Genomic DNA, 24,308 nt, shown 5'->3' with positions numbered 1-24,308 from the left:
TGAATGGCAATTGTTTAATTCCAGTGACATCATCATCACGTGCAATTTTCTACTAAATGTAAGCTATTCTTTAATAATCAGTGACATGCTTTCAGTATAAAAGATCCAGCTGTGCTTAAAATCAGTTTCTTGTTACTTTATAAAATCCGCTCTGCAGCGCTTACAGCTGCCTTATGAAACAGGCGTTGTACCTTACAACGCATCCGTATGAAACGTATATGAGTGTGATGGTTTTGCAGTGCATTATGGGACCGGTGTCTTTTATTGGGTGGGAATGGACTCAGTGGTTACTGCTGACCCCGTAATCAATAATTCAGCCTCTCCGGCAGCTTTCATCAATAATAAAAGACCGCTTCAGTGTTTGAGGTGGAATATTTCAGGACGCTGATTACGGATCCGGATTCGTTAGACAGGACGTCAATCCTTCTCGTACCCCTAAACCCCGCCCATTTGTCATTCATTTATGTCGCCTTCACAACCCGAGTTACAAAACGACTGGAACTCGTTCTTTCCCTTTTCAAAATAAAAGCCAAGCTCAAAGACGTTGTTTATTCAAAAAGACCCTAGATATCCGTTATTTATTTACCAATCGCTGGGATAACAACTGCGTGTATGAAACAGTTTTTTCAACCGATGGACGCAGTTAAATGAGATAAGTTGGTTTTTGAGGCATGTCACTCGACTAAATAGTAAGTAACTATTTTCATAATCACGTGAGGTATAGGAATAAAAAAAAGTAAGATTTTAAAACCAGCGCTGTGGCTTCTCATTTCTGTCAATTAATTTCGTTGTTTCATTATTATTTTCCTGCATCCTGACCTTTACTACTACAAATACACGTACCTCATAACGCATACACACTTATGTAACAGTCTTAATGCAGAAAGCTGAGATATTTGCCTGTGTAAAGGGTCTGAGTACTTTCCAACCCTGTTTAAAAAGTTCACCGGGTACAAGGTCTTGCAAAGGAAGAAAAGCATGTCGGTTCTGATGTAGGATTGTACGTTTTTTCTCTTCACATTACAAAGAATTGTCCATTTTGTTGTAAATTTTAATCTTTACAAACACTTCTGTATATATATATATATATATATATATATATTAAAAAAAAATACAGTCGGATCAGTTACTCAGTTAATCAGAATCGTCTTTATCTTTCAAGCACTTTGTACCGTTTAAACCAATCTGCTTTTATTTTGAAAAAGCCAACAGGATGTTGTGTCGCGCAACCATTCCGACTTGACAGTGAGTGGTGGTGTTTCTGCGGGTGCTGGACGTGGAGGATAGCAGCCAGATAGAAATAAAGGTGGGTTTTCTTTCTTTATTAATTTTGGAGTTAATGGAGATAAAATCGTACGTTAAATTTAGCGCATTTAGTGTCTCAGCTGCAGTTTATTTTAATCATCCAGCAGCATATTTCAGATGACAGAAGCCTTGACGTGAGATGCCTGCCTTAACAGCTGTTTCCATTGTGAAAACCATAAACCGGCTTCAGAATAACCCGTAAAAACAGGCTGATTGTTGTTATCTGTGTGGATGGATGAGGGCTGCTGCTGCTGCTGCTGTCCTGGATCTCTGGCTTGACTCACGGCCTGTCCTGCAGGAAAAGGCGTTTCACACTGTCCGATGGGTTAAATGAAGAAAACAGGTTTGAATGGATCTGAGGCAGGATCAGTGGAATACAGTACAAACACACGTAGAGCACACTGCACGAGAGTAAATATATGAAACATGTGGGGGGGTTTAAACCTTTTTTTAATAGGTTACACATTTAATAGGTTAATATTCAAATAAGCATCATGACATAACTAAAGGTCGGCATGGAGAATCATTCAACAATCCGAATACCAGGATTATAGGAGTATTTAATCCGTGAAACGCGGCAGCCATATGGAGGACTGTTGTGTTCCAATGCTGAGGTAAAACACTGAGTCAGATCTCTGGGAGTAAGTACTGAATGATCTGTTCATTCATTCACAAGAAAAAAAAACAGACTAAATCATAAATATCGTTTTTATATATTTTAATTATGTGCAGCTAATGAAGGATATGGATGAAAGCACATATGAAACACATATGAAAAATGCATAGAGTTTCATCTGGTTTAGCTGCTGTTTCAAATCTTATACAGGAGCCTACTGAAAACTGTGCAGTGCAGTTGCATTGTGTCAGCCTATCAGCCTGCATTTTGGCTTTTAAGCTTAATCAATAAGTATAATACAATAAGACTGCAAGCATGTTCTTAGGCTTTTTTTAAAGAGTCTCAAAGTGAGCTCACAGCCTGCAGACCACATCTGAATGTCCTCACTGACGGTAAACTTACTGGCTGAAGGCAGAAGTGACGCATCTGCTGCTTCACATGGCAAAACACACACTAATGTTGCCTGGGAGAGATGCCACTGATATGCAGGGTGGATGCCTTTTTTATTACATTTCAGTCAGTTTGTCAGCAGTAGTCTGAGATGTGCCTGTCTGAACACATGTGCAGACAAACAGACTTAAAGATTGGATTTCTTGAGCTAATCCGTGATTATGATGCTTTAAACTATGATTATAGATGCTTTTGAACATTACACACACACACACACACACACACACACACACACCCACATAAACACAATGTCTGAGAACAAAAGCTCTACATAAGCAGAGTACAGCTCAGCAGATTTAGGGGGGCGAGACTATTTTAATGACTGTAACAAGCTCTCAAAGATGTATCCAAATACAGCATCTTTCAGCATGAAGTGGGAAGAAGCATTTTCAATCAACATTATAAATTAAGCAATGCACTTGTGTACAAACACACATGACTACTTTTTAATGTCCCGGATTCACCTGCAGACTCTAACCTCAAAAAGCATCTCTCACATCCTGGCTGCTCTCATTGCTGCTTTCTGTTTTCTGTGCACGGGGGGTTGGGGTGGGGTGGAGAATGAAGTGATGATATTTTTAGCTTCCCCTCCTCTCATCTGCATCTCCACGCTTCCTAGAGAAAGGAGGCACGTGATTGGAGGAAAAAGGGGGGAGAAATGCTGTCTCAGGAAAACTAGGAGAGCCACAGCAGCGGAGTAATGCCACTGCTGTCCAGTTTCAGTAGGTTGTTAGTTATTGTTTCACACATAAGGCTGGTTAGTAGCTGTAAATGTTGCATCACATTGGTTTTAGTAAACATCAGTGTTTCTAGGCTGAGAAACACTGGCAAGACACTGGATTTTTCTTTAACTGCCACTGCATCAAAAGCACCGCACAGAAAGACGGCGGTGCAGGAGGAAAGATGCAGACAGCAGCGTTTTGCTAAAGAGGTCAGAGGGGAAAAGGCTGCTGACTTCACTTTTAAATGGTGATCATCCAGCCAGATCACGCAGATTTGAGTTAAACAAGCCTCTTGGCCAGTGTGAACCGAGTCAGTGAAAGGAAAGAGTTCTGCTGCAGCATCCACACACCCATCGCACTGCATTCAGTCTAGTGCTGGATAAACACTGGAGCCATTAAATGCTTCTGCTCCTAGTTGTGAGTCTGGGGTGAAGATTATGGGTAAAAGTAGTAATGCTACATTAAAACAAGATCTTCTTTTATCAGTCAGTTTATAGATTTGACTTGATTTGACTATTGGGTCTATACGGAGCTGATTACGTGACTGTTTGTTGGATTCACAACAATGTGTCCGTTTATAAATGCGTCATGCATTGTAATCTGAAAAGTAAGTAATGGAGAAATGTAGCTAAGTCATTAAGTGCAGCACTTGAGTAAATGTAATTCATTATTTTCTATCACTGTCTGTTTGTTCTAATAAAGGAAGGAAGGAGTTGCATTAGCTTGCCGTATTGCAGATATGGGGATCTCACCACTTTCATCAGGTTAAAGAGGAAGGTGGCATTGACCCCTCGATTAAGAAGTATTGATGGTGCCTTTTCAGGGTAATGTACTAGGATGAGAAGGAGAAGGATGCTGCAAGGTGGGGACTGCAGAGCAGGAGAGCAGATAAGAGTTTGATTTGAAGATTTGTTAAACATCGTCCCCACTATTGAAGTACCAGTCCAAACACAAAATGATCCAAATAACTGATTTATGAAGGAAAGCACCGTGAACCCTTAAACGAGACAATATTTTTACCCACCTGAGAAAATGTCCTCAATGAAAAAAGGTCAAAACCTTTAGCTTCATGGAGAAGTGACACGTATCCACTTCCTCGTCCTCATCTGCACAGCAGACAAAGATCGGAAAAACTCCAACAAAAACTGACATTTATGCTTCTGCCAAAGCCACAAATCAGAAACTGAATGGCATCCTTACAAGAACAATCACTCTGTGACACTCACAAAAATGTTCTAAACAAATGCAGCTTGATTCAGTTTGATGGAACAGAAATAAAACAAAGCAGGCGGCTATCAGTCAGAGCAGTGACACGTGGCTTCTTCATTGAGCACTTGACAACCTTTGAAAAATGGAAGCCGCTTTTATAACAGATAGAACCTGTCCTGGTACAGGGACCTGCAGGGAGGACGACTTTTTTATTCTGTAAAAATCACAGACGCTCTAAGTTTCTGATTTAGTTATTTGTAATAAAATCGACTGGGGATGTTAGGTTCACATAACCGTCCTCTGATGTTGTTAAGAGATGTGAAAAACCTCTGAGTGAGTCATCTCAGTAACCATCTTAAAGCAGGAATGTGTTTAGGTGATCTGGGATCAGCTGTGGATTAGCTGTCCGTCTGCACTAAGCCAGCCAATCCTGATTAGATGAACCTGACTGGCTGGCTGCAGGAGCACTTAGCTCCTGCAGGGACATCAATCTCCTTTAGGTGGCAGGTTTAGAGGGGGAGCTCAGTGATGTCATTGTCCACCAGTGAAACCTATAACTCTTAGTCCTGATTGGATTAGTGTGGGAAAAAAATGGAAAAGACTTTGCCTGTGGTGTTAAGATGTAACTATTGACAAAGTGCTATTGAGCAAAGCAGAAAGACTCAGAAAACTAGCTTATCCTCTTCCTTTATTTCACAGTTTTCTTAGTGACTCATCCTGATCTTACATGGATATATATATATAGAAACAGAGACTTGAGCAGCCAATCTAATATTAAAACCAGAAGTCGCTGCGGTAACAGATTTGGTTATTATTAGCCATCTCTGCCTGATAAAGCGTGCTTCCCTTCCTCCATCTTCCCTGCACTCTCCGCGATGGAAGGAGTTATCTTTGAACTCTGAAATCTTTTTTTCCTCCTGGCGTTCAGTCTCATCTCCTTTTTATTCGAGACCGAATGCCATTGCTACTTTTCAGATTGTGAGGGAAGATTTGGAAATTTCAGAGCCACTTTGATGGGACCCTAAATGTGCAAATGTACTGACCGTGTGGATCGGCATGCTATTGTAGTTTTCCATCAAAAACACACTGTGTGAAGCCTTGACTTAGACTCAGATATTATTATATCCTACTTGATGTCATTTAGCTTCAAATTTCTGTTGATAATTATATATATGTCTATATTATTTAACAGATGATGCAGATGATGACTGTCATGTTAGACTGGATTGATCCCTGTGGGGAAATAGGGATGTGAGTCAGCATAATCAGCAGCTCAAAGAACACGCTCAAAAATTCAATATGAAATATTATTATACCAGGGAAAAAAAGGAAAGGGAACAGGAAGAGGGAAGGGATGCATGCGCTTAACAGATGTTGTCACCATCTTTCATCTCAATAACCTACATAAAGGTCAAAGTGAAGTTTGATTATTATTTATAGCTTTGTTTTTTTTAATCAAAAGTGGCAGAAAAAAAGTTCCCGGTTCTCCAGCGTCTCCTATTTCTTTTAGTTTTCAGGCTGTTGCTGGATTGTTGGTCAAGACATGGATGACACTCTGGGCTGTAGAAGATATTGATTTCCTAAACAGGCGCAACAGATAATTGATGGTTCAGTATTAGGAGAAACTACAGCTGCAATAACAACAGGGGCCCCGGCATGGGCTTGTGAACCTTCAAGGGTTGAAATCCAAATATCCAGGCAGCTCTTACAGTGCACATACACCTGACTTGCTTGGAAGTTTGCTAGCAAAGCCAAAAGAAAGCAGCGGCATTCTGGAAGCTGAAAAGCATTTGCATAATGAGAATTTGTTAATTACTTTGAGATTAAACACAAAGGCCTCTCTCTATAAGCTTCTGTATCGAATTAGTGAAGGTTAAACCAACTCTCTTCTCTGCAGCTAATCTCAGAGACGCAGAGGAAAAGCAGCATAATCTCACCGCACCGTCACAGAAAAGAAGCAAAAAGCCTGCGGTAGTGTTTGGCAAGACCTACACTTCCAGCATTGGTTGGTCATTTTTAAACTCCTGGAATCCTTGCTGTGAATACTGGAAACAACAACACCGCAAAAGAATCAATAAGAATTTAGGAGCCCAGATTTTATGAAAAGGTTCTAAAACAGGTTGCGAATCACAGCACTAGGATAAATGCAGCAAATGTTCCAGAGGGGGTTAAAAGAAATATGAGCGAATGTGGGTTTTCACAGTACAGAAAGTGGAAGGAAATATAGTAATGCATCTAAACTGACTCCAAGACCTGGATTCGAATGTTTTTAAGAGCAAAACTTTGTGTAATTGCCCGACGTGCTGTCACTGTAACACTGCTGACTCGGCTCGGAGAAGCTCATCGATAACGAACACGTGGGCAGAAATATCTGCAGAGCTGAGCAGACCCTGTCGTGCAGCGGTAACAAGAGCAGATACATTTTTAATAAGGCTCGCCAAAGAGGAAATCAAACACCAAACCCTGACTGTGATCAAGTGCCATCTCACCTCCGGCTGGTTCACCGGAGCTTAGCCTAAAGATAACTGTTAAGTTATAGGTGTCAAATCTTAGACTCTTCCAATCTGACGCTGATATCATACAGCTCTGATCGGATGTGTCGGTAAGCATGCTAGTAGCCAGCTTTTCTTTTTTTTGAGATAAAAAAAAAATACATGTAAAATGTAATGTTTTAAACCAGGAAGTCAATCAGTTTAGTCGGGGATGGTTAGTGTCAGTGCCAAATCATAATAAATACCATCTACTGTATCATAGTAAGAGTAAGATGAAATATATGCTGGATTGTAAAGACAAAAACTACCAAAAAAAGTCCACTTGTTGTCTCCGGGGAGTAAAAACTCAGGAATCAGGAAGAAAACCTCACACAGGTCCAGGATGGAGTCTTAATGCAAACTAGGCCACATAACAAAAAAGATCAAAGTAGTGACATATGGGCCAATCCTGAGGCGGAGCTTTGACTTAAGCCTGCAAATAATACCCAGTTTCCTCAAGAGCTAAGCAGAATTGCGTGCATAGCAAACAATATGAGCATGCAATTGTATGACAGATAAATAAATTAGATTTTTGGGGCTTTTCTCGCGCAGAGAAATTCACCGACACCACTCCGTAGAATGAAGTGCTGTTAGTTGTAGGTGTGTCTTCATTTAAATACTTTTGCAAGGAATTCTGAGATGGAAGCGTCTCCTGTTGTTTAGGTTGGACCTCCGTTTGTCAGGAAGGGACAGGAAAAGCAACACTAAACCAAACTGATTGCAGATCAGTTAATCCAACACGCTGTTCATCCTCTTCAGCTGCACGTTTACTTTTTATTTTCTAATGTTTGTGTAGATTATGCTCATCACACTCAGTGAGTCACACTGCAGTGCCTTTGCTGTGACTGAAACTCCAACTATTGACCGTCAGCTGAGTGGGGTAGAGTTGAGCGGTGTACGGTACAACTGCGCAGCATCAATCTCACCTGAAGTCAGCTGATCCCAGATTGAGTGAACAGGGTTGATTAAGCTGTAATAGTGATGATATCAGTGAACCCTAAACTACTTATTAGCTGTGAGCTTTTACAGAATAGAGTCCAAATGAAGAAATAGCTCTGAGTTCAATGTGCTTATGTGTCTATTTCAGTTTGAAAACAAACCTTTTTACGCAATTTTAAGGGGCAAAAATCAGTTTGACAAGTGAACTGAAGTGTTTACCTCTTTTGCTCCATATTCTTTGCAGTTTGTTTATTCAGTTAAATTGTCACCTTGTCTTTCCTGACTGCTATCTTTGTGTTTGTTTGTTTGGTGGCTTTTTGCCTTTTGTCTGATGTTCAGTAAGTGGGACTTTCATCGGATGATGGGCTTGTCAGTTGTTTGGAAAAGAAAAATATTCACTTTATTATGTTTTTGTGACTGTTTCTGGATATAGTCAGTCTGGATAAGATTTCTGGAGAAGTCTGACCATTTTAGCATTTTTTAAAGTTGTCTTGAGCTACAGGGCTTCAGGCTTTCTGAAGGTCTGTCTTTGGACACTGGCTGCTTTTTCACAGATTTTCAGTCCAGTCCTTGTACCTGACCAATTTCCAGTGAGTGTCTGGATCCTGGACTCATGCATATTAATATAAATACAAGCAAATGAAAACAATTGCATGCAGAGGTAAATAAAAAGAATGTAGAACTGATAAATATTGCACATTAAAAACACAGTCTATATGTTAGAGTTTTTTGAGTTCATTGTTCAGTATGGTTATGGTTGTGGGGTAAAAACATGGAGAAGGATCAGGAGAAAGGTAAAACACGGTGGAGGTTCTGTTATGGTTTGGGGCTGTTTCAGCCAGTACTGATTTTTCACTATATTAGTCAACCTAGAAATGCAGTAAAAGCAAACATGAATAGAAAAAACACACACAATGGAACCGCGTCAGTCATGGATTGGCCTTCCCAGAGCCCAGATCTCAACATTTTGTTGAGGCCAAAATCCAAAGTAGAGCTTTGAATGTCTTCAAAAAGCCTGGAGAACTATTGCTGAAGACTATTTAAGGAAATTAAAAGAAAGCTGACTAAGTTTGTGAAAATGTACAAAATCTTTTTTGCCATATGTTCTATATTTTCATGTGTTTCAATAAATCTCTGCACCCATTTCCTGTATCCCCAGCAAAATAGAAAGAAATGGTTGGCTGCTTCATGGTTTTGCACAATACTGTATGTTTTTAAAAGAAACCTTTAATATCTAAAGTAGTATTTTCAAAATATATACTGTAAGGTAAAAGTTTAGATTTCTTTACTTGTGACTCAGTAAGTCTAAGTTAATCCTGCATATCCATAATTATTATTGATTAGGTTCGGCTCTTTTGAAGAGCATGCACGTCTTATTTTTGCACACTCTTGAAGTATTCACAGATCCTCCGAGCTGTGAGGAACTGTTGACGTCACAGGCAGAACAGAAGCCATCAACTAAAAAGATACTGGCAGCCATGTGGCTGCTGCATTTTCCGATGCTCTCAATTTAGCAACCTGACTAAATCCTATTTACATGAAACAGTTTTATGAATGTTTATGAATGTTTTCTGTGATCCTCTGTGCAGCGTTCTCACAGTAGGTTTATCACATCTCGACCCACCTGCTCAGCCCTCGTTTGCATAACAGAATGTGTTGAGGAAGGGTCGGGGCTTCTCCATTATTTAACAAGCATCTCTGTGTTCCTGCGTGTAAGCCGATAGGCCCGAGCTGTGAGGACGGTGCACTTGTTTTCTTTGTTCTTTATTCTGTCTGAGTTCTAGTGTTCCGCTGCAGCCGAGTCGAGATAACAGTCTAAATATAGAGGCGGGTGAAGGGACTGAGTCCTGTGGGCTACAGTCATCGTGCTCTGAAGAGTCACTCACTCTGTTTTCTAAATCCTTTTAGGTCTCGTAGGTTTGAATCTTTGTAGTCCTGGACAGCTAATGCAGTAACGTAACGGCAGTGTGAGTTTCAGTGAAGCTGCTGTTGTTCTTTGGCTGACTGTTAGAGCAGATCTGCAGCCCAGTTTAAAACACAGCAGTAGTTTGACCTTGCTGAATAAATATGTAGAACTAGCTAATGCAGTGCATAAGATTCATAAAAAGGTTCAATGTATAATAAGGAACTTTGAGGAAAATTTGGATTTTAAAGTGAGTGCTAGTCTTATATTTTTATGAGATTGTGTTCCTCAAAAGAAATATGGTCTCATTAATAACTGCATGTTACACCTTTAGATGGGTTTGAACCTAACACCTTATACTGGAAACCAAGAGAGTGGAGGTGTCTACAGTTCCTTAGGTTAGGCGCTAACTTAAACTGTGATCTAGCTATGATAGTAACCAGAATCATAGTTAGACCCCAATCTAAGGACTAGAGTAGGTTATTTTCTTAATTAGGAATATCTGTGTCTAAACCCAACTAAACTTTGAGTGAAAAAGAAGGCAAACAGTGAATCAAAGTCTGAAAGTTGTCAGACACATCTGTCCCTGCATCCTTCGCCTGTCTGCATCCTAATGTGGACTTTTTTTTAATGCCTCTGTTAGTCATTTAAAAGAAGCTCGCACGGGCTCTTTCAGACAAAAGGAACAAAGGACCATTATGACTACATTTTTTTCATCCATCGTTTAAAGTAAAACACGGTATTTCAGTATTAGCAAATGCACCATACCAGATCCTATATTGGCTTTACAATGAGGTCAGGATGCTGAACAAGACTTGTTACACCCTGCTACAGCTTTCCAAGAAATTAATTAAATCTGAAGTTTATCCCTTTGAACGTAAAGGTTTCATGCTGTACATAGTTCATGGTTAACATAGACTTAGAGTCCCCCAGAAATCTGTTTGAGGAAAATGGCTAACCATTCAATTCAATTCAATTCAATTTTATTTATATAGCTCCAAATCACAACAAAAGTCGCCTCAAGGCGCTTCATAGATACAGAGAAAAACCCAACAATCATATGACCCCCTATGAGCAAGCACTTTGGCGACAGTGGGAAGGAAAAACTCCCTTTTAACAGGAAGAAACCTCCGGCAGAACCAGGCTCAGGGAGGGGCGGCCATCTGCTGCGACCGGTTGGGGTGAGAGAAGGAAGACAGGATAAAAGACATGCTGTGGAAGAGAGACAGAGGTTAATAACAGATATGATTCAATGCAGAGAGGTCTGTTAATACATAGTGAGTGAGAAAGGTGACTGGAAAGGAAAAACTCAATGCATCATGGGAATCCCCCGGCAGCCTACGTCTATTGCAGCATAACTAAGGGAGGATTCAGGGTCACCTGGTCCAGCCCTAACTATATGCTTTAGCAAAAAGGAAAGTTTTAAGCCTAATCTTAAAAGTAGAGATAGTGTCTGTCTCCCGAATCCAAACTGGAAGCTGGTTCCACAGAAGAGGGGCCTGAAAACTGAAGGCTCTGCCTCCCATTCTACTTTTAAATACTCTAGGAACAACAAGTAGGCCTGCAGAGCGAGAGCGAAGTGCTCTAATAGGGTGATATGGTACTACAAGGTCATTAAGATAAGATGGGGCCTGATTATTTAAGACCTTGTATGTGAGGAGCAGGATTTTGAATTCAATTCTGGATTTAACAGGAAGCCAATGAAGGGAAGCCAAAACAGGAGAAATATGCTCTCTCTTTCTAGTCCCTGTCAGGACTCTTGCTGCAGCATTTTGGATTAGCTGAAGGCTTTTCAGTGAGTTTTTGGACATCCTGATAATAATGAATTACAGTAGTCCAGCCTGGAAGTAATAAATGCATGAACTAGTTTTTCAGCGTCACTCTGAGACAGGAAATGGAAGAAAGCAGTCTTACATATTTGTTTAATATGTGCGTTGAAGGACATGTCCTGGTCAAAAATGACTCCAAGGTTCCTCACAGCGTTACTGGAGGCCAAGGTAATGCCATCCAGAGTAAGAATCTGGTTAGATACCATATTTCTAAGCTTTTCAGGGCCGAGTACAATAACCTCAGTTTTATCTGAATTAAGAAGCAGAAAGTTAGCGGCCATCCAGGTCTTTATGTCTTTAAGACATTCCTGCAGTTTAACTAATTGGTGTGTGTTATCTGGCTTCATGGACAGATAGAGCTGGGTGTCATCTGCATAGCAGTGAAAATGTATGCTATGTCTTCTAATGATACTGCCTAAGGGAAGCATGTATAATGTAAACAGAATTGGTCCTAGCACTGAACCCTGTGGAACTCCATAATTAACCTCAGTGTGTGAAGAGGACTCTCCATTTACATGCACAAATTGGAGTCTATTAGATAGATATGATACAAACCACTGCAGTGCAGTACCTGTAATACCTACAGCATGTTCTAATCGCTCTAATAGGATATTATGGTCAACAGTATCGAATGCTGCACTGAGGTCTAGCAGGACAAGCACAGAGATGAGTCCACTGTCAGAGGACATAAGAAGATCATTTCATTCTTGTGCAGTGTGCTGTCATATGCTTACTCCTTAATGGTGTTGCTCTTGGTGTAAATGTTAGGCTGGATTTTTAATAGAGTGTAACTTTGATCAAACATGTTTTACATAAATAATTAAAATAGAAAATTATGGACGGGACTGGCTTTAAACTACATGGCTAGCTAGTGGGTACAAAACTCTATGCTAGCATGAAGTTCATCCTCATATACCTCCATCCACCGATGAGAATATTGCAATATGTGGTTGTGATTAATGCCCATGAAGCAAATGTGCATTGTGTAAAGCATACCAGTTAATCACTATCCTCTGTTATGCTGAGTCTAACAGATGCTGACAACATCGTTTGTCTTAACATGCATTAAACGTACGACCTCTTCTGTGTTAAACAGCTCCTCTACTGTTGTTTCAGCAGCCTCTTCTGTGTGTGTTTAATGAAATCGATGCTCATTAATTTAGCGTAATGTCCTGGTTGACAGTAGAAGCTGCTAATGCGTCTTAATGAATGCCTGCATTTTTATTTACTAGTCTGTGTATCTTTCGGACCCAGAATGTAGCATTTAGAGCCTTCGCTAATTGGCAGTGCCCATCCTTGTTCTTATTGTCACTGTGGTTCTTTGCACTTTGTACTGTGCAGATGGATGCCCCACAGTTTGGGGGTCCATCTGCCATCACCAAGAAGGATGGCCACCCCGTTCCATATCTTACATGCAACTATTTTTAACGTGTCATATATGGTTTTCTTATTAAAATGCTGGTAAAAGGAGAAATTCAAACTGGGGCTTTTGAGGTTTTGCCAGCAGCCCATTATCCTTTGGAAATAATAACTCTTTGGCATTTTTGCTTGAAACATTATTAAAGTCATTAAAGCTGATTAATTCCTTGTTAATTACCTAATCTTTGCATTTTCCTACTTCAAAGACGATACGCATTGTTTTCCCTAAAGCTTTATCAGATCTTCTACGCTGGTTTTCTAGTAACCCCAAGAAAATCTTATATTGGGTATTATCCTAACTGCTGATATCCATCTTCTATTTTCATATCTACACCTACTTCATATCAATTTGTGCTCTTTCTTGTTCTGTTGCTCATGATTTGTGCACCATATCTGAACAGTGTGAATCTCTCTTACTCAGAAAGCTCAGTTTGTCACTCTACAGAGTATTTTAGAAATGGAAGAAACAGAAAAATGTCATTTCTATTTCAGAGAACATTTACTGTGATCTTACAGTGAGGCCACTGCAGGAGTTTGGTTAAAGACTTTCTCTGTTGTCTTTGTCCACAGATGGCTTCAGCAACAGCAACCTACGGGCAGAAGGAGTCCTCTGACCAAAACTTTGATTATATGTTCAAGATCCTCATCATCGGCAACAGCAGCGTTGGAAAAACCTCCTTCTTGTTCCGCTACGCCGACGACTCCTTCACGCCGGCCTTTGTCAGCACAGTTGGCATCGACTTTAAGGTGAAGACTATCTACAGGAATGACAAGAGGATTAAATTACAGATCTGGGTAAGATGACAAGAAAAGAAAAAAAGTGCTATGAACCAAAAAGTATACCTACTTTGCTTACTAGTATCTGGTTAGTTTATATTATACTGGTTGACAGGTGTAAAGAAAAAACTGAGGTTCACACATACACACTTATGAGGGAAAACAAGACAACAGACACAGGGAGACAATATATATGCACCCAGATAACATGGGGAGACGTAAGTGATGAGACCCCAGCTAAAGCCAGGAGGAAGTTAAACCTAACATAAGACACAGTGAGCAACTTCTGTCAAAATAAAACAGGAAGTAACTAAACAAGAAATCGTTAGCAGAGAGGAATTTTCACTTCATTCAAACAGTCACAAACAGTCACCTCGAGGCCCTTTATATTGTAAGGTAAAGACCGTACAATGATACACAGAAAATCCCAACAATCAGATGTTCCCTTAACAGCAAGCGCTTGGCGACAGTGGGAAGGAAAAACTCCCTTTTAGCAGGAAGAAATCTCCTATAGGACAAGGCTCATGGAGGAGCAGCCATCATGGGGATGAAGCCATAGAGAAGGCTAGATTAACGGAACTCAGAACATAAACAGTGCTAAATACTGAGAGAAGCCAGATAACAAAGATAACAAGAACTAAAGACTATACCAAGTTTTTTAAGATATAAAATATCTCTAAAAACAAACAAGGATTCAGAGCCCAGACACACCAAAGCCCAGGATGATGACAGATAATTTCTTTCACGTTGTTTTCAAAGTCTGCCCATAATTAGTACGACTATATGAATTTTTGAAAGTCAATGCATCTGGTTTGCTTTTGGTATTTGGTATATTTGGTGGTGTTGATTTGATCACTTCCTTGAGTTATTTCAAACTAGGACACACAGATGCTGTCCAATGAGAGGTTAACTTAGCAACACCAAGGAAATGCATCTGAAGTGTGTGTGTTTGTGGTGAGGAATGAGCTAATGCAAGAAGCACTGCACTTCATCACACGTTTCACACACATTTGTTGGTCAAAGCATTTATGCTTCCTTTTCTCCACTTAGCTTTTCTGCACAGCAAATGCCCAGATGGGCTTACAGACAAGCATGAAATGTTTCCTCTGCACTGAAATGTGAAATACATAAACAGGGTGTGTGGATGTGAGAAATAAAGCTGGGTTTCAGTTCCTTGTAAGTCTTTTTTTTCTCCATTCTCCAACTATTTTTGAAAGCAAGTGCAATGCCACAAATACCTTCCAGGAAGGATCGTCCTGCACGCACACACTTTTCAGACCATTTTGCCCCTGTCTATGACGTCAGGATTTTAACCTTGCCTTTAAAAATATTGTCATTGTCAGATTAAGGAATGTAGATATTCATGTTTACCAATGGATTCTCATAATTGAGCAAATAAAAAAAAAAAACAGGAGTTGTAAGACCCTGCCCCGTGGTGCTGTTTTATTATGCAAAGTCAGATTCCAGTGAACACACAGATTTGCACACACCGGTGCCTTCGCTGCAGCCTGCATGTGCAGATGAACACCAACAGAGCAGAATACATTAGACGGTTACGGTGACAGGTCCCCGGGAGCAAACAATAAGGTGTTTCCTCAGATGTGCGTTTGCTTCTACGGGCGCGAGGGTTAAAGACAGCTGAAGCTCTAAACTGCTCTAAACTCTTTGGTTTGAGCTGCAGGAAACTGGTGTTTAGGTGCCATGCTGTAGACAATTACATCATTTCCACCTTCACACCAAAGTTCTGCAGCAACTAGAGCTGTGATGGTGAGCAGAGCATTGAATTTGTGTGGCTGTGCACACGTGGATCTGTTTTGTGTGTAAGGCTGCCTCTGTTGTCAGCCTTTCCCAGGTCTTGCCTCTGGTAAGAAAGACACAATCGGCCAATCGGAGAAGAATAAACCTAAGACTGGGTGATGCTCTCCCCTCCCCCATTACTACACATCTCAGAAGATGCCCCCCTCCCTTTCGTTTCTGTCTCACGCACACAGACACACACACACGCACACACACTTCCTCCCCCACTGCTCAGCTAGCAGAGTAAAAATGAAAATGTTGGCATGAGCGCACAGTGTGTATATTTGTGCCACAGTGTGCAGTTATTCCAGTGTATGTTGATTTGTGCAGACCCGTGACATATACTTAGATGTCATACATGTTATTTAAATGGCCACGCTTGAGAACGCGTCACGTTGCAGATAAAACTGAAGGCCTGAGAGGCCGTGTGGAGCTGCTTTCACAGCGCTCATGACAGCTGCAGTCCAAAGTAAAGACTTCTGGTTAAACGCGACCAATTAAAAAAAAATAAAATAGAGCTTCAGAATTACCAGATTCATAAAGGTAGACAGATAGGATGAACTATGATGACACTAATATAATCTGTTAGCTGACATCCAGTAAGACAGACATATACACACCGGCCAGTGCTCAGACCCTCCTTAGTTGGAGCTCCTCCATTAGATGTCTCTAGGCTCACACACACAAGGGGAAAACAGCAGAGATGATAATGTTGCAGCTAGTAACGAAAAATGATCCGTTCTCTTCTCCATTAAAATGCTATAGGCTACATTATCTCTTGTCAGTTGGAAAGATTATCATTTTATATTCCGTAGTAAGCCCTTAACTCTAAATTTGATGCTTAGCTCAAATATGAATAGTCCAGTGTTCATTATATAACACCACTCGGTGCTACCTACACTGACATTTTAGGTATAGAGCTGATGCACTTATCCAGAACAACTTGCAGCACACACTTAGTGGGTGAGCAAAAATAGGGTGCAAGCTGCGGTTGCAGAACATTATACAGTAACCATCAGTTTGGAAAGCATAGATCAAAGCGACAGCTCTCTGAAAATGCAATTTTCTAGTGACCCGAGAGTGATAATGTATGGCTGAGTGAATAGATATATTCATGTCACGCGCACACACACACAGGCACTCATCAGTTTTTTGTGCACATGATGCTTTTTTTTTGTGTATTTATCTGGTTATCAGGACTTTTATTAAAAATGTGTTCTTGAAATGGAATTTTTCAACAGATTATTGAAAGATAGGCATTTAGTTTATAGGAGCGTGTGTGATAAAATGTACCTATAACAGTAATGATTTAGCTAAAAGTACGAGTTCTTTTGACACAATTTCAGCTTCTTCCATAGCTGATTGTTGAGATTATCTTTGTCTTTCTTGCAAGTAAACCCTCAAAATGACTTAATAAGGATTATAAGGGTTTACGTAAAAGATTAATTCACTTTTTTCTTTCACTCTCTTATTAAATCTTGGCTGAAAAGTCTGACACTACTGTCATATCTTTAGCTGAAGCTTCAGGTAGCAGCTGGTTAGCTTAGCATAGTGAGAAAAAACAGATGAAAACAGCTAGCTCTGCTCTGTTTGAAGGTAACTGTTGCAGGTTTGACAGCTCTAAAAAAAAAAAAAAGGTTTGACAGCTCTTTTTGGATTGGCTGAGGCTCAGGAAGAAAGGTTGGTGGTTTGAGCCCTGTCATCTCCATTCAGCATGCCAAATGTCCTTGGCCAAATGTCCAAACTCCACTCTTTGATGCATCCATCAGAGTATGATTGTGTGTTAATGTTAGAAAGAAAACACTTAAATCGGAAAAAGCTCACCTGTTAGCATGATTTATGTTATTCTATCTAGAAACCCCCTCAACTTATAAAACCTTTGAGATATGATTTATATCTGTGCTAAGTTATCAGCTACAGCTAGCAAACGTAACACAGGTAACACATGTACCTGAATATCAGTACTAACTAACAGACAGGTGTAAGGACTCAAAGCAGACTCTACAGGCTGTTCAACAAACAGCTCATGTTTAATAGTGTAAGAAACAATTCAAGATAGAATACAGAAAAAAATCCAAATTTGTCAAATACATAGGGAGGAACAACAGGAAGATAAACAGTCATCACAACAAAGACAAGCTGAAGCCATTAAATACACAGGTGGAATAATCAGAGACAAGGGAAGTACAACTAAATACAAGGAAGAAAAGACAAACCAAAACAGGAAGTAACATAAGAACCACTTAGAAACTTGACAATGAGACACAGGAGGCAGGAAAACCAAAGTCTAAGAAATTTACGTATGTGACAATACAGCGTTAACTATAACTACAAAGAAAACTGGATCTGAAAACTAAAAGAGATTGTAGGCAAAGCTAACAATACAATCATAAAGAAACCAAATATATACTTTGTTAAATAGAACACAAAACCCAAAGAACGCTGTAAATATGAGAAATCAATAAGTAAGTACAAAAACTCAGGATCCATGACACTGTGCCACATGTTATTTGTCAGATAATTAAAAATGTCCATAAGGAGCAATACTACAAACACAGTTTGGTAGTTTTTACTGGGAGTGGCGCCTGGCAGATAGTGACCAGCTACAGCCTGCAGTGACAGCCCGAAATTTAAGCCTTAGGTTGAACTTCTGGTTGAGCCATAAAAAATGTGCCCATAGTACAGCTGTTACCCAGAGAGAAACTACCCATAAAGGCCAAAGCCAACAGGGGGAAAGAAAAACTCCTATTTAGCAGGAAGAAATCTCCTGTAGAACCAGACTCATGGTCAATAGGCCAAATATGTCTTCATTTAAGCGTGTAATGGTTAAGCTCACAGAGGGAACTTTTAATTTTTGGGTTAAGTCAGTGAAGTTGTAACCTGACCAAATACAACATTTGTCTGGCTAATAACCCTTCACCATAACCCAACAGGCAAGAGAGAGGCATTGGTCACCTTAACTGACTCTTGGCAAGAAACTAAATAAGCACATTTCCCAAAATGCCATATGTGTGCTTGCAGAAGAAAAAACCCCACACACATCTCTGATTGTATGCACTGGCTGTATGACTATCCAAATGGTTTTGAATGCCAAAGTGTCAAACAAAGAGTTCATCCTGTGAAGTGTAAACCAGCATGAGACTTTTTTTAATCTCTGCACCGACAGCTGAGGGAAGCTGTTGGAACAGAAGCCGCTCAGCTTACAAGGTGAGGCAGGGTGTTGGCTAGCAGTAACACTGTGCTTTAATTCCCTGAGCAATAATCAGGGTAATACTTGTATTACCTGCAAAAGTGACTGATTACATTAAATTAAACCTTTAAAACACAGTTATGTACTTGCCCGATGTGTCAAAGCTGTAAGTAAAGATAGGTTTTCTAATACTTTCTGCTCTGAATCGTCAGCACCTTTCCAACAGCAGTGAGGGCTGTAGATAAACTCCCCAATTACACCAACACACACGGAGCTGCTGTTTGCTTTTCTACTGCTTTTTCTACTTCTACTCACAGTGCTGTGGGAACGCACTGTGACATTAAAACACACACCTGAGAGATACACTGTGTCACATTGTCAGCAGGATTCTGGCACTGCTTATTCAGCAATATAGATGATGTAATTGTATTGCATGTTATCAGCTTTTCATTACCTGATTTAAACTGCTGTGTGAAGTATGAGGAAATATAATTCACATTTCTGCTCCTGGGTAACCAAATTGTTTCTTTAATTCTTCTTTTTTCAGCTGCCACAGTGGATCCTCTGTCTCCATTGTACCCTATCTATCTTACTCTGCCATCTTCTTCAGTCACACCAACCTTCTGCATGTCCTCCTTTATTACATCCCTAAATTTCCTCTGTAACGTTCCTCTTTTTTCTCCTGTCTAGCAGCTCCGTCTTTAACACCGATTGCCCAATATGTCCACTATCTGTCCTCTCCACATGTCTAAAACCAATCTTAATCTCCAGACTCTCTTTGTTTGAGCCACTCTGCAGTAACATGATAAAAACAATCACTGTAATTAAATTGCTCTTTTCTTTCCTCAGGACACGGCTGGCCAGGAACGTTACCGCACCATTACCACAGCTTACTACCGAGGAGCCATGGGCTTCATTCTCATGTATGACATTACCAACGAGGATTCCTTCAACGCTGTCCAGGACTGGTATGTCATTGGCTGGGGTAGTGCTGATGATAAGGGGGACTACAACATATAAGCAAGTAGGATAAACACCACTAAAAAAATTATTGTTTGGATGCTGTATCCTGTGTAAAACAGTGCTGTTATGTTCTTTTTAAGTTTCTGTTTGGTGCGGTTTAGGCACCAAAAATCACCCTCTATCGCTGTTTTTCTGGTGAGACAAAGAGTTGTGCGGATGATGAATGAAACTGCATCTAGAGATTTAGTATCTCTCTAGAAATAGATGCAGAGATACAGGGGGATAGAAGAACAGAGCCACTGATCCGGTTCAGGTTTCTGTCTATTTTAATAGACCACAGTATGAGCTTTCTGTCTCTGCAGAGTAATGAGATGCGATCGTGATATCTTTTCCTTTTTGTTGAGCTATATAACCTGACCAGCACATCACAGAGGACCATTCCATTTATTTTCCACCTACTCGGTCATACCTTGTTGTTGATATTGCCTGTGTTTATGGGCAATTCAGTCTTTAAGTTTCAGTACGGACTTACAGTAAAATCAAATAAATCACACTGATCCTTTGATTTTTTTTTTTTTGCACAATTTGAGAGTTTTTAGATTCAGATTCATTTTCAGATTCATTTTTTTACCTCTTCAATCAGTGCGATCCTGAATTTTGGGGGGAAAAAACCCTTTAATGTTGCATTCAGACGTCCCAGCCTTTGACTTTCCTCTCTGACCCCGCCCTCAGGTCGACTCAGATTAAGACGTACTCATGGGACAATGCCCAGGTGCTGCTGGTAGGAAACAAGTGTGACATGGAGGATGAGCGAGTGGTGAACTCAGAGAGAGGCCGTCAGCTGTCCGAACACCTCGGTGAGTTCATGCTGAACACACACACGCACAAAATTCAACCTTGCGAGTTTACAAGATATGTAACTTTTTATATTCAAATGGCTCTTTTGCAGACTAATAGTGCTTGTGATGTTTTAGGAACATGAGTGGAGTCTTCTCTGAGGCTGGTACCGCCTGATAAGCCAGGAAGGAGTTTGCAGTTTGCACTTTATCTGCCCCTTTGGGTTCAAACCTATCGGCCAGCTGTTGCTTTTCTGTGCAGAGTTTGCATGTTACTCCCTGTTCCCGTGTTGGTTTTCTCTGGCTGTTCTGGCTTCCTCCCACAGTCCAAAGGCAAATACGCTAGGTCAAATTGCTGTAAAAGGTTATCTGTCTCTGTGTGTTAACTTTGTGAGTCACTGGAATGATCTGCAACCGCACCACCAAATGTAATCTGCCCGGCAGATAGCAAGGTGTATCCCTTGTTGACTGACAGACCGAACACAGCTCGGCGACCTCTCTCATGCTCTGTTTCTCCTCCAGGTTTCGAGTTCTTCGAGGCCAGTGCCAAGGACAACATCAATGTGAAGCAGACCTTTGAGCGCCTGGTCGACATCATCTGTGAAAAGATGTCTGAGAGTCTGGACGCCGGCGATCCCGCTGTCACAGGGGCCAAACAGGGGCCCCAGCTGACAGAGCAGCCCGCTCCTCCTCACCAGGACTGTGCATGTTAAAGCTGACTCCTTTCCAAAACCCTTTTCCACTGTCTTTCTCCTTGTCCTCCTTTCAGCTGGACCCCAGGTCCTTGGGTCTGTACTTCATCACCCGTTTCACTCCTTTTCCTGCTCGTCTCTGTAGGAAGATTGGCTAAAGGTCACAAGAATCAAGCTGAAAAGTGTCTGAAAAGTGTCTGAATTGGTGTTTTTACTGTGGTTGCTCCTGGTTTCTCTGCACAAATGAGCTAAAAGGTCATTCAAAAAGTGCAGGTGCTGGTATGATGCCAAAGCACCTTAAATCAAGCTGCAGTTTCAGACTCTTTGCAGCCTGGTTCTTGAAGCTTTTCAACCCGTCGTATGTTGTTTCCCTGATCCTCGGTGTGGTTTTACAAGAAGGATTTGACGGCGTAACGTACACCCTCAGAGTGCCATTAAAATCCTTCCCATGTTTACAGTTCTTTGTTTCATGTCAGTTGAATATCTTGGAAAAGATGCCAGCCTTGGATTTGGTGACCAAGAGGGCCACACTGCTCAGTTCGGTAGGAGTGGTGATCCAGCTGAGATCTGCTCGGTATCAATGTAATGCATTTCATATATGTCATTAAATGTCTCTTTTGTTGTCTCACCAAGTTTCAGAACAGATAGCAAGCGTTCTGTTTTTCCGTTGTTCATCTGACTATTTTGCCTTTTTTCATTTTTTACATTTCTTTTTGTACTTTGGCGCCCCCCCCTTTTTTTCCCCTACAGCAAAACACTTAGGGGGGTGAGAGGGATGCGAACAAATTATAACTAAGTGAAAAAATAGCAAAAAATGAAGAGACAGATTTTATTTACTTATATTTATTTCAAATGTACATATAAATGTTGTGCAATATATATATCTATATACATAACATCTACAGGTATGCATTTCTGGATAGGTATAAAGATGGTACGAAGCTCTGTGAGGACAGTATCTGGTATAAAAGGCCTGTTTGTTTGGAGGTCGTGTCGAAGCGTGTCTCCTGCGAGCCGCTGAATTTCACTCTTGTTTATGTCTCGTGCTACTTTCAGAAATAATGCACCATCATAAATCGAAACTTTCTGCTAAATTACTAACAAGTCTAAATCCGTCTGGTGTGGTTTTCACTGCTGTGACACGTAGCATCGTTGCGTAAGTTCTATTTTAGAGGAAGGAGATGCATTTCTTTTTCAGAATAGTCTTAAAGCCATTTAGGTTCTCAGTGTTCGTATAATAGAAAAGGTTTTAATGTGTCTTTGTCTTTGTCACTGGAAGATAAAGGGAAAAATAGGAGGCTGTCTAAAAAGCATCTTTGTGCAACACAGTTGAAAGTATTTTCCATCAGGTGGAGAAAATTCTGCAGATACCTTTTTTTGTAAAATACTGAAGTTGACGTCATGTAACAGCTAAAACCTTCAGACTTCAGGCTTTCATCTCTTTGATTGCTGTCCTCAAATATAAAGACACTGAAACATTTCATCAATCTTTGAAGGACAAGAGCGATGTTGCTTCTTTGATATTCCAGGGTATTTTGCTTTCTATTGGTAGCTTGCCTGCAGGCAGTGAAAGAAACATCAGGATAGATTAGGATGATTCCCAAAACGGCCAGATTGGAGTTTGTTGTGGTTACTTGGCAGATCTACTGATCTTTGACCTCTAGGTGAGTACAGTATGCTGGCTTGCTTTCAAAATCATTCCACAACTACAGTCCTGAGCTTCTGTCTTGCTGGTTGAGACTTACAGAGAGTAGAGATCATGCTGACACATGGTACAGCACCGTAGCGAGATTCAAGACAGGAAAAACATGTATGGCAACATGTGTGGGGTGTAATCCGTATATATGTGTTTGATTGCATTATTCTGAAAGAGAACTCGTTTCTTTTCTGGACGGAGACAGCGTATCAAATAACATGTTGACTCCTCGTGTTTATCTGCTTAATAAAAAAACACTACGCGATTAATACCACTAACACCTCAGTATTACGGATAAATGTGGGCTCTTGTGTGGGCGTCGGTTTATTTGTGTGTTTGCGTTTGATCTCAGTCTTCAGGTAAATTATGGACCGCACTGTTTAAATACGAAGCAAGCGTAAAGCAGCTGAAGGCTCGAGCCAATGCAGGAGTTAAATATTCAGTACTGGGAAAGTATTTGCACTTTGGTTTTATTACAGTTTTAACAGTTAAAACTGGCTTACTGGGTATTCCTTCTTTATACTTCACCAAAGATTGCTTAAGAAGCAGCTCGCTGTTTTTGCTGTGGGGTGCCAGGTCGAGGAGTGTAACCAATTTTAAACGTTTAAACAAGTAATAAAACAAGTTCCTCACAGGGAAATATTGTGAGTCCTGTTCATATCAAAAGGATTTCATATCAAAAGGATTTCATATCAGCGTTAACCCATATTGATGAATGGGATGACATCTATGGACTGAAAGGGCAAAGCGCTACTGGATGAAAATCAGTAATGAATGACTTTGTAAAGCTCGTGTCTCATGTTTGGCAGGAACTTCAATATTATAAAAAACTGAGTCTCCATTCAGAGTGGTGTTATTAGAACAGGAAGTGATTTGGCCAGTAAATATGACTATAAACTGCGGAGATGATTTTGATCCTGCATACATTTTACTTCTTACTGGTTGTGACTGTTTCCTTTCTGGTAAAATCCAAAACTTTGAACTGTTCTCCTTTCTAATATGTCTTCCTCTCCATATAAACCCTGTCTGTAAATACTCTACCTTTGAGTCATATGTGTGGATTGTGTTGTATTGACTCAGGCTTGCATTGAAAAAAGAAGAAGAAAAAAAAAAGACCTGAAATCCCCCAAAGAGCCATGTTGTACTGTACCCTGCATTCATTTCTAGGCCTGCTTGTGAATGAATGTGTCACTCAGCTACGAAGCAATACACACTACAGTATGTACACAAAAACAAACGCCATCCAGCTTGGTAGAGGTTGCCGACTGTAGAGCTTCTACTAGCACGCAGAAATAACATGTGACTTGATTTGGTCTTGTATCACTGCCTCTTCAGTTCCCTCTCAGTTTGGGCCATTTAAAGTGAGAGAATATGCTGTGGATGTTTTTATCTGTACTTTGTGGTAAAACAATAATTAAAAAAAAGTTGCTAACA

At 40.4% G+C, this 24,308-nt stretch overlaps 1 protein-coding gene across 1 annotated transcript; it reads left to right on the top strand.

Annotated features, from left to right (window-relative positions):
- Positions 1-1,203: 1,203 nt before the first annotated feature.
- On the top strand, positions 1,204-24,308 carry LOC102297933 (ras-related protein Rab-3A). Its single transcript, XM_005934917.2, has 5 exons — positions 1,204-1,306; positions 13,494-13,718; positions 19,537-19,655; positions 20,383-20,507; positions 21,009-24,308. The coding sequence occupies exons 2-5, from the start codon at positions 13,494-13,496 to the stop codon at positions 21,197-21,199; spliced, it is 660 nt and encodes a 219-aa protein (XP_005934979.1). The 5' UTR covers positions 1,204-1,306; the 3' UTR covers positions 21,200-24,308.

This window comes from Haplochromis burtoni, unplaced genomic scaffold (genome assembly GCF_018398535.1).
Source record: "Haplochromis burtoni strain Fernald_Lab_line unplaced genomic scaffold, NCSU_Asbu1 Contig_189, whole genome shotgun sequence".
Lineage (NCBI taxonomy): Eukaryota > Metazoa > Chordata > Actinopteri > Cichliformes > Cichlidae > Haplochromis > Haplochromis burtoni.
The sequence above is the reverse complement of the archived record's forward strand: the minus strand, read 5'-3'. Positions and strand labels throughout refer to the sequence as shown.

What these genes read in the sequence shown, in the direction of transcription:
- LOC102297933 (XM_005934917.2), top strand. Translation starts at nt 13,494, where the DNA reads ATGGCTTCAGCAACAGCAACCTACGGGCAGAAGGAGTCCTCTGACCAA. An exon ending in GGATTAAATTACAGATCTGG is followed by an intron (nt 13,719 to 19,536) that starts GTAAGATGACAA and finishes TTCTTTCCTCAG; the next exon opens with GACACGGCTGGCCAGGAACG. An exon ending in TCAGCTGTCCGAACACCTCG is followed by an intron (nt 20,508 to 21,008) that starts GTGAGTTCATGC and finishes TTTCTCCTCCAG; the next exon opens with GTTTCGAGTTCTTCGAGGCC.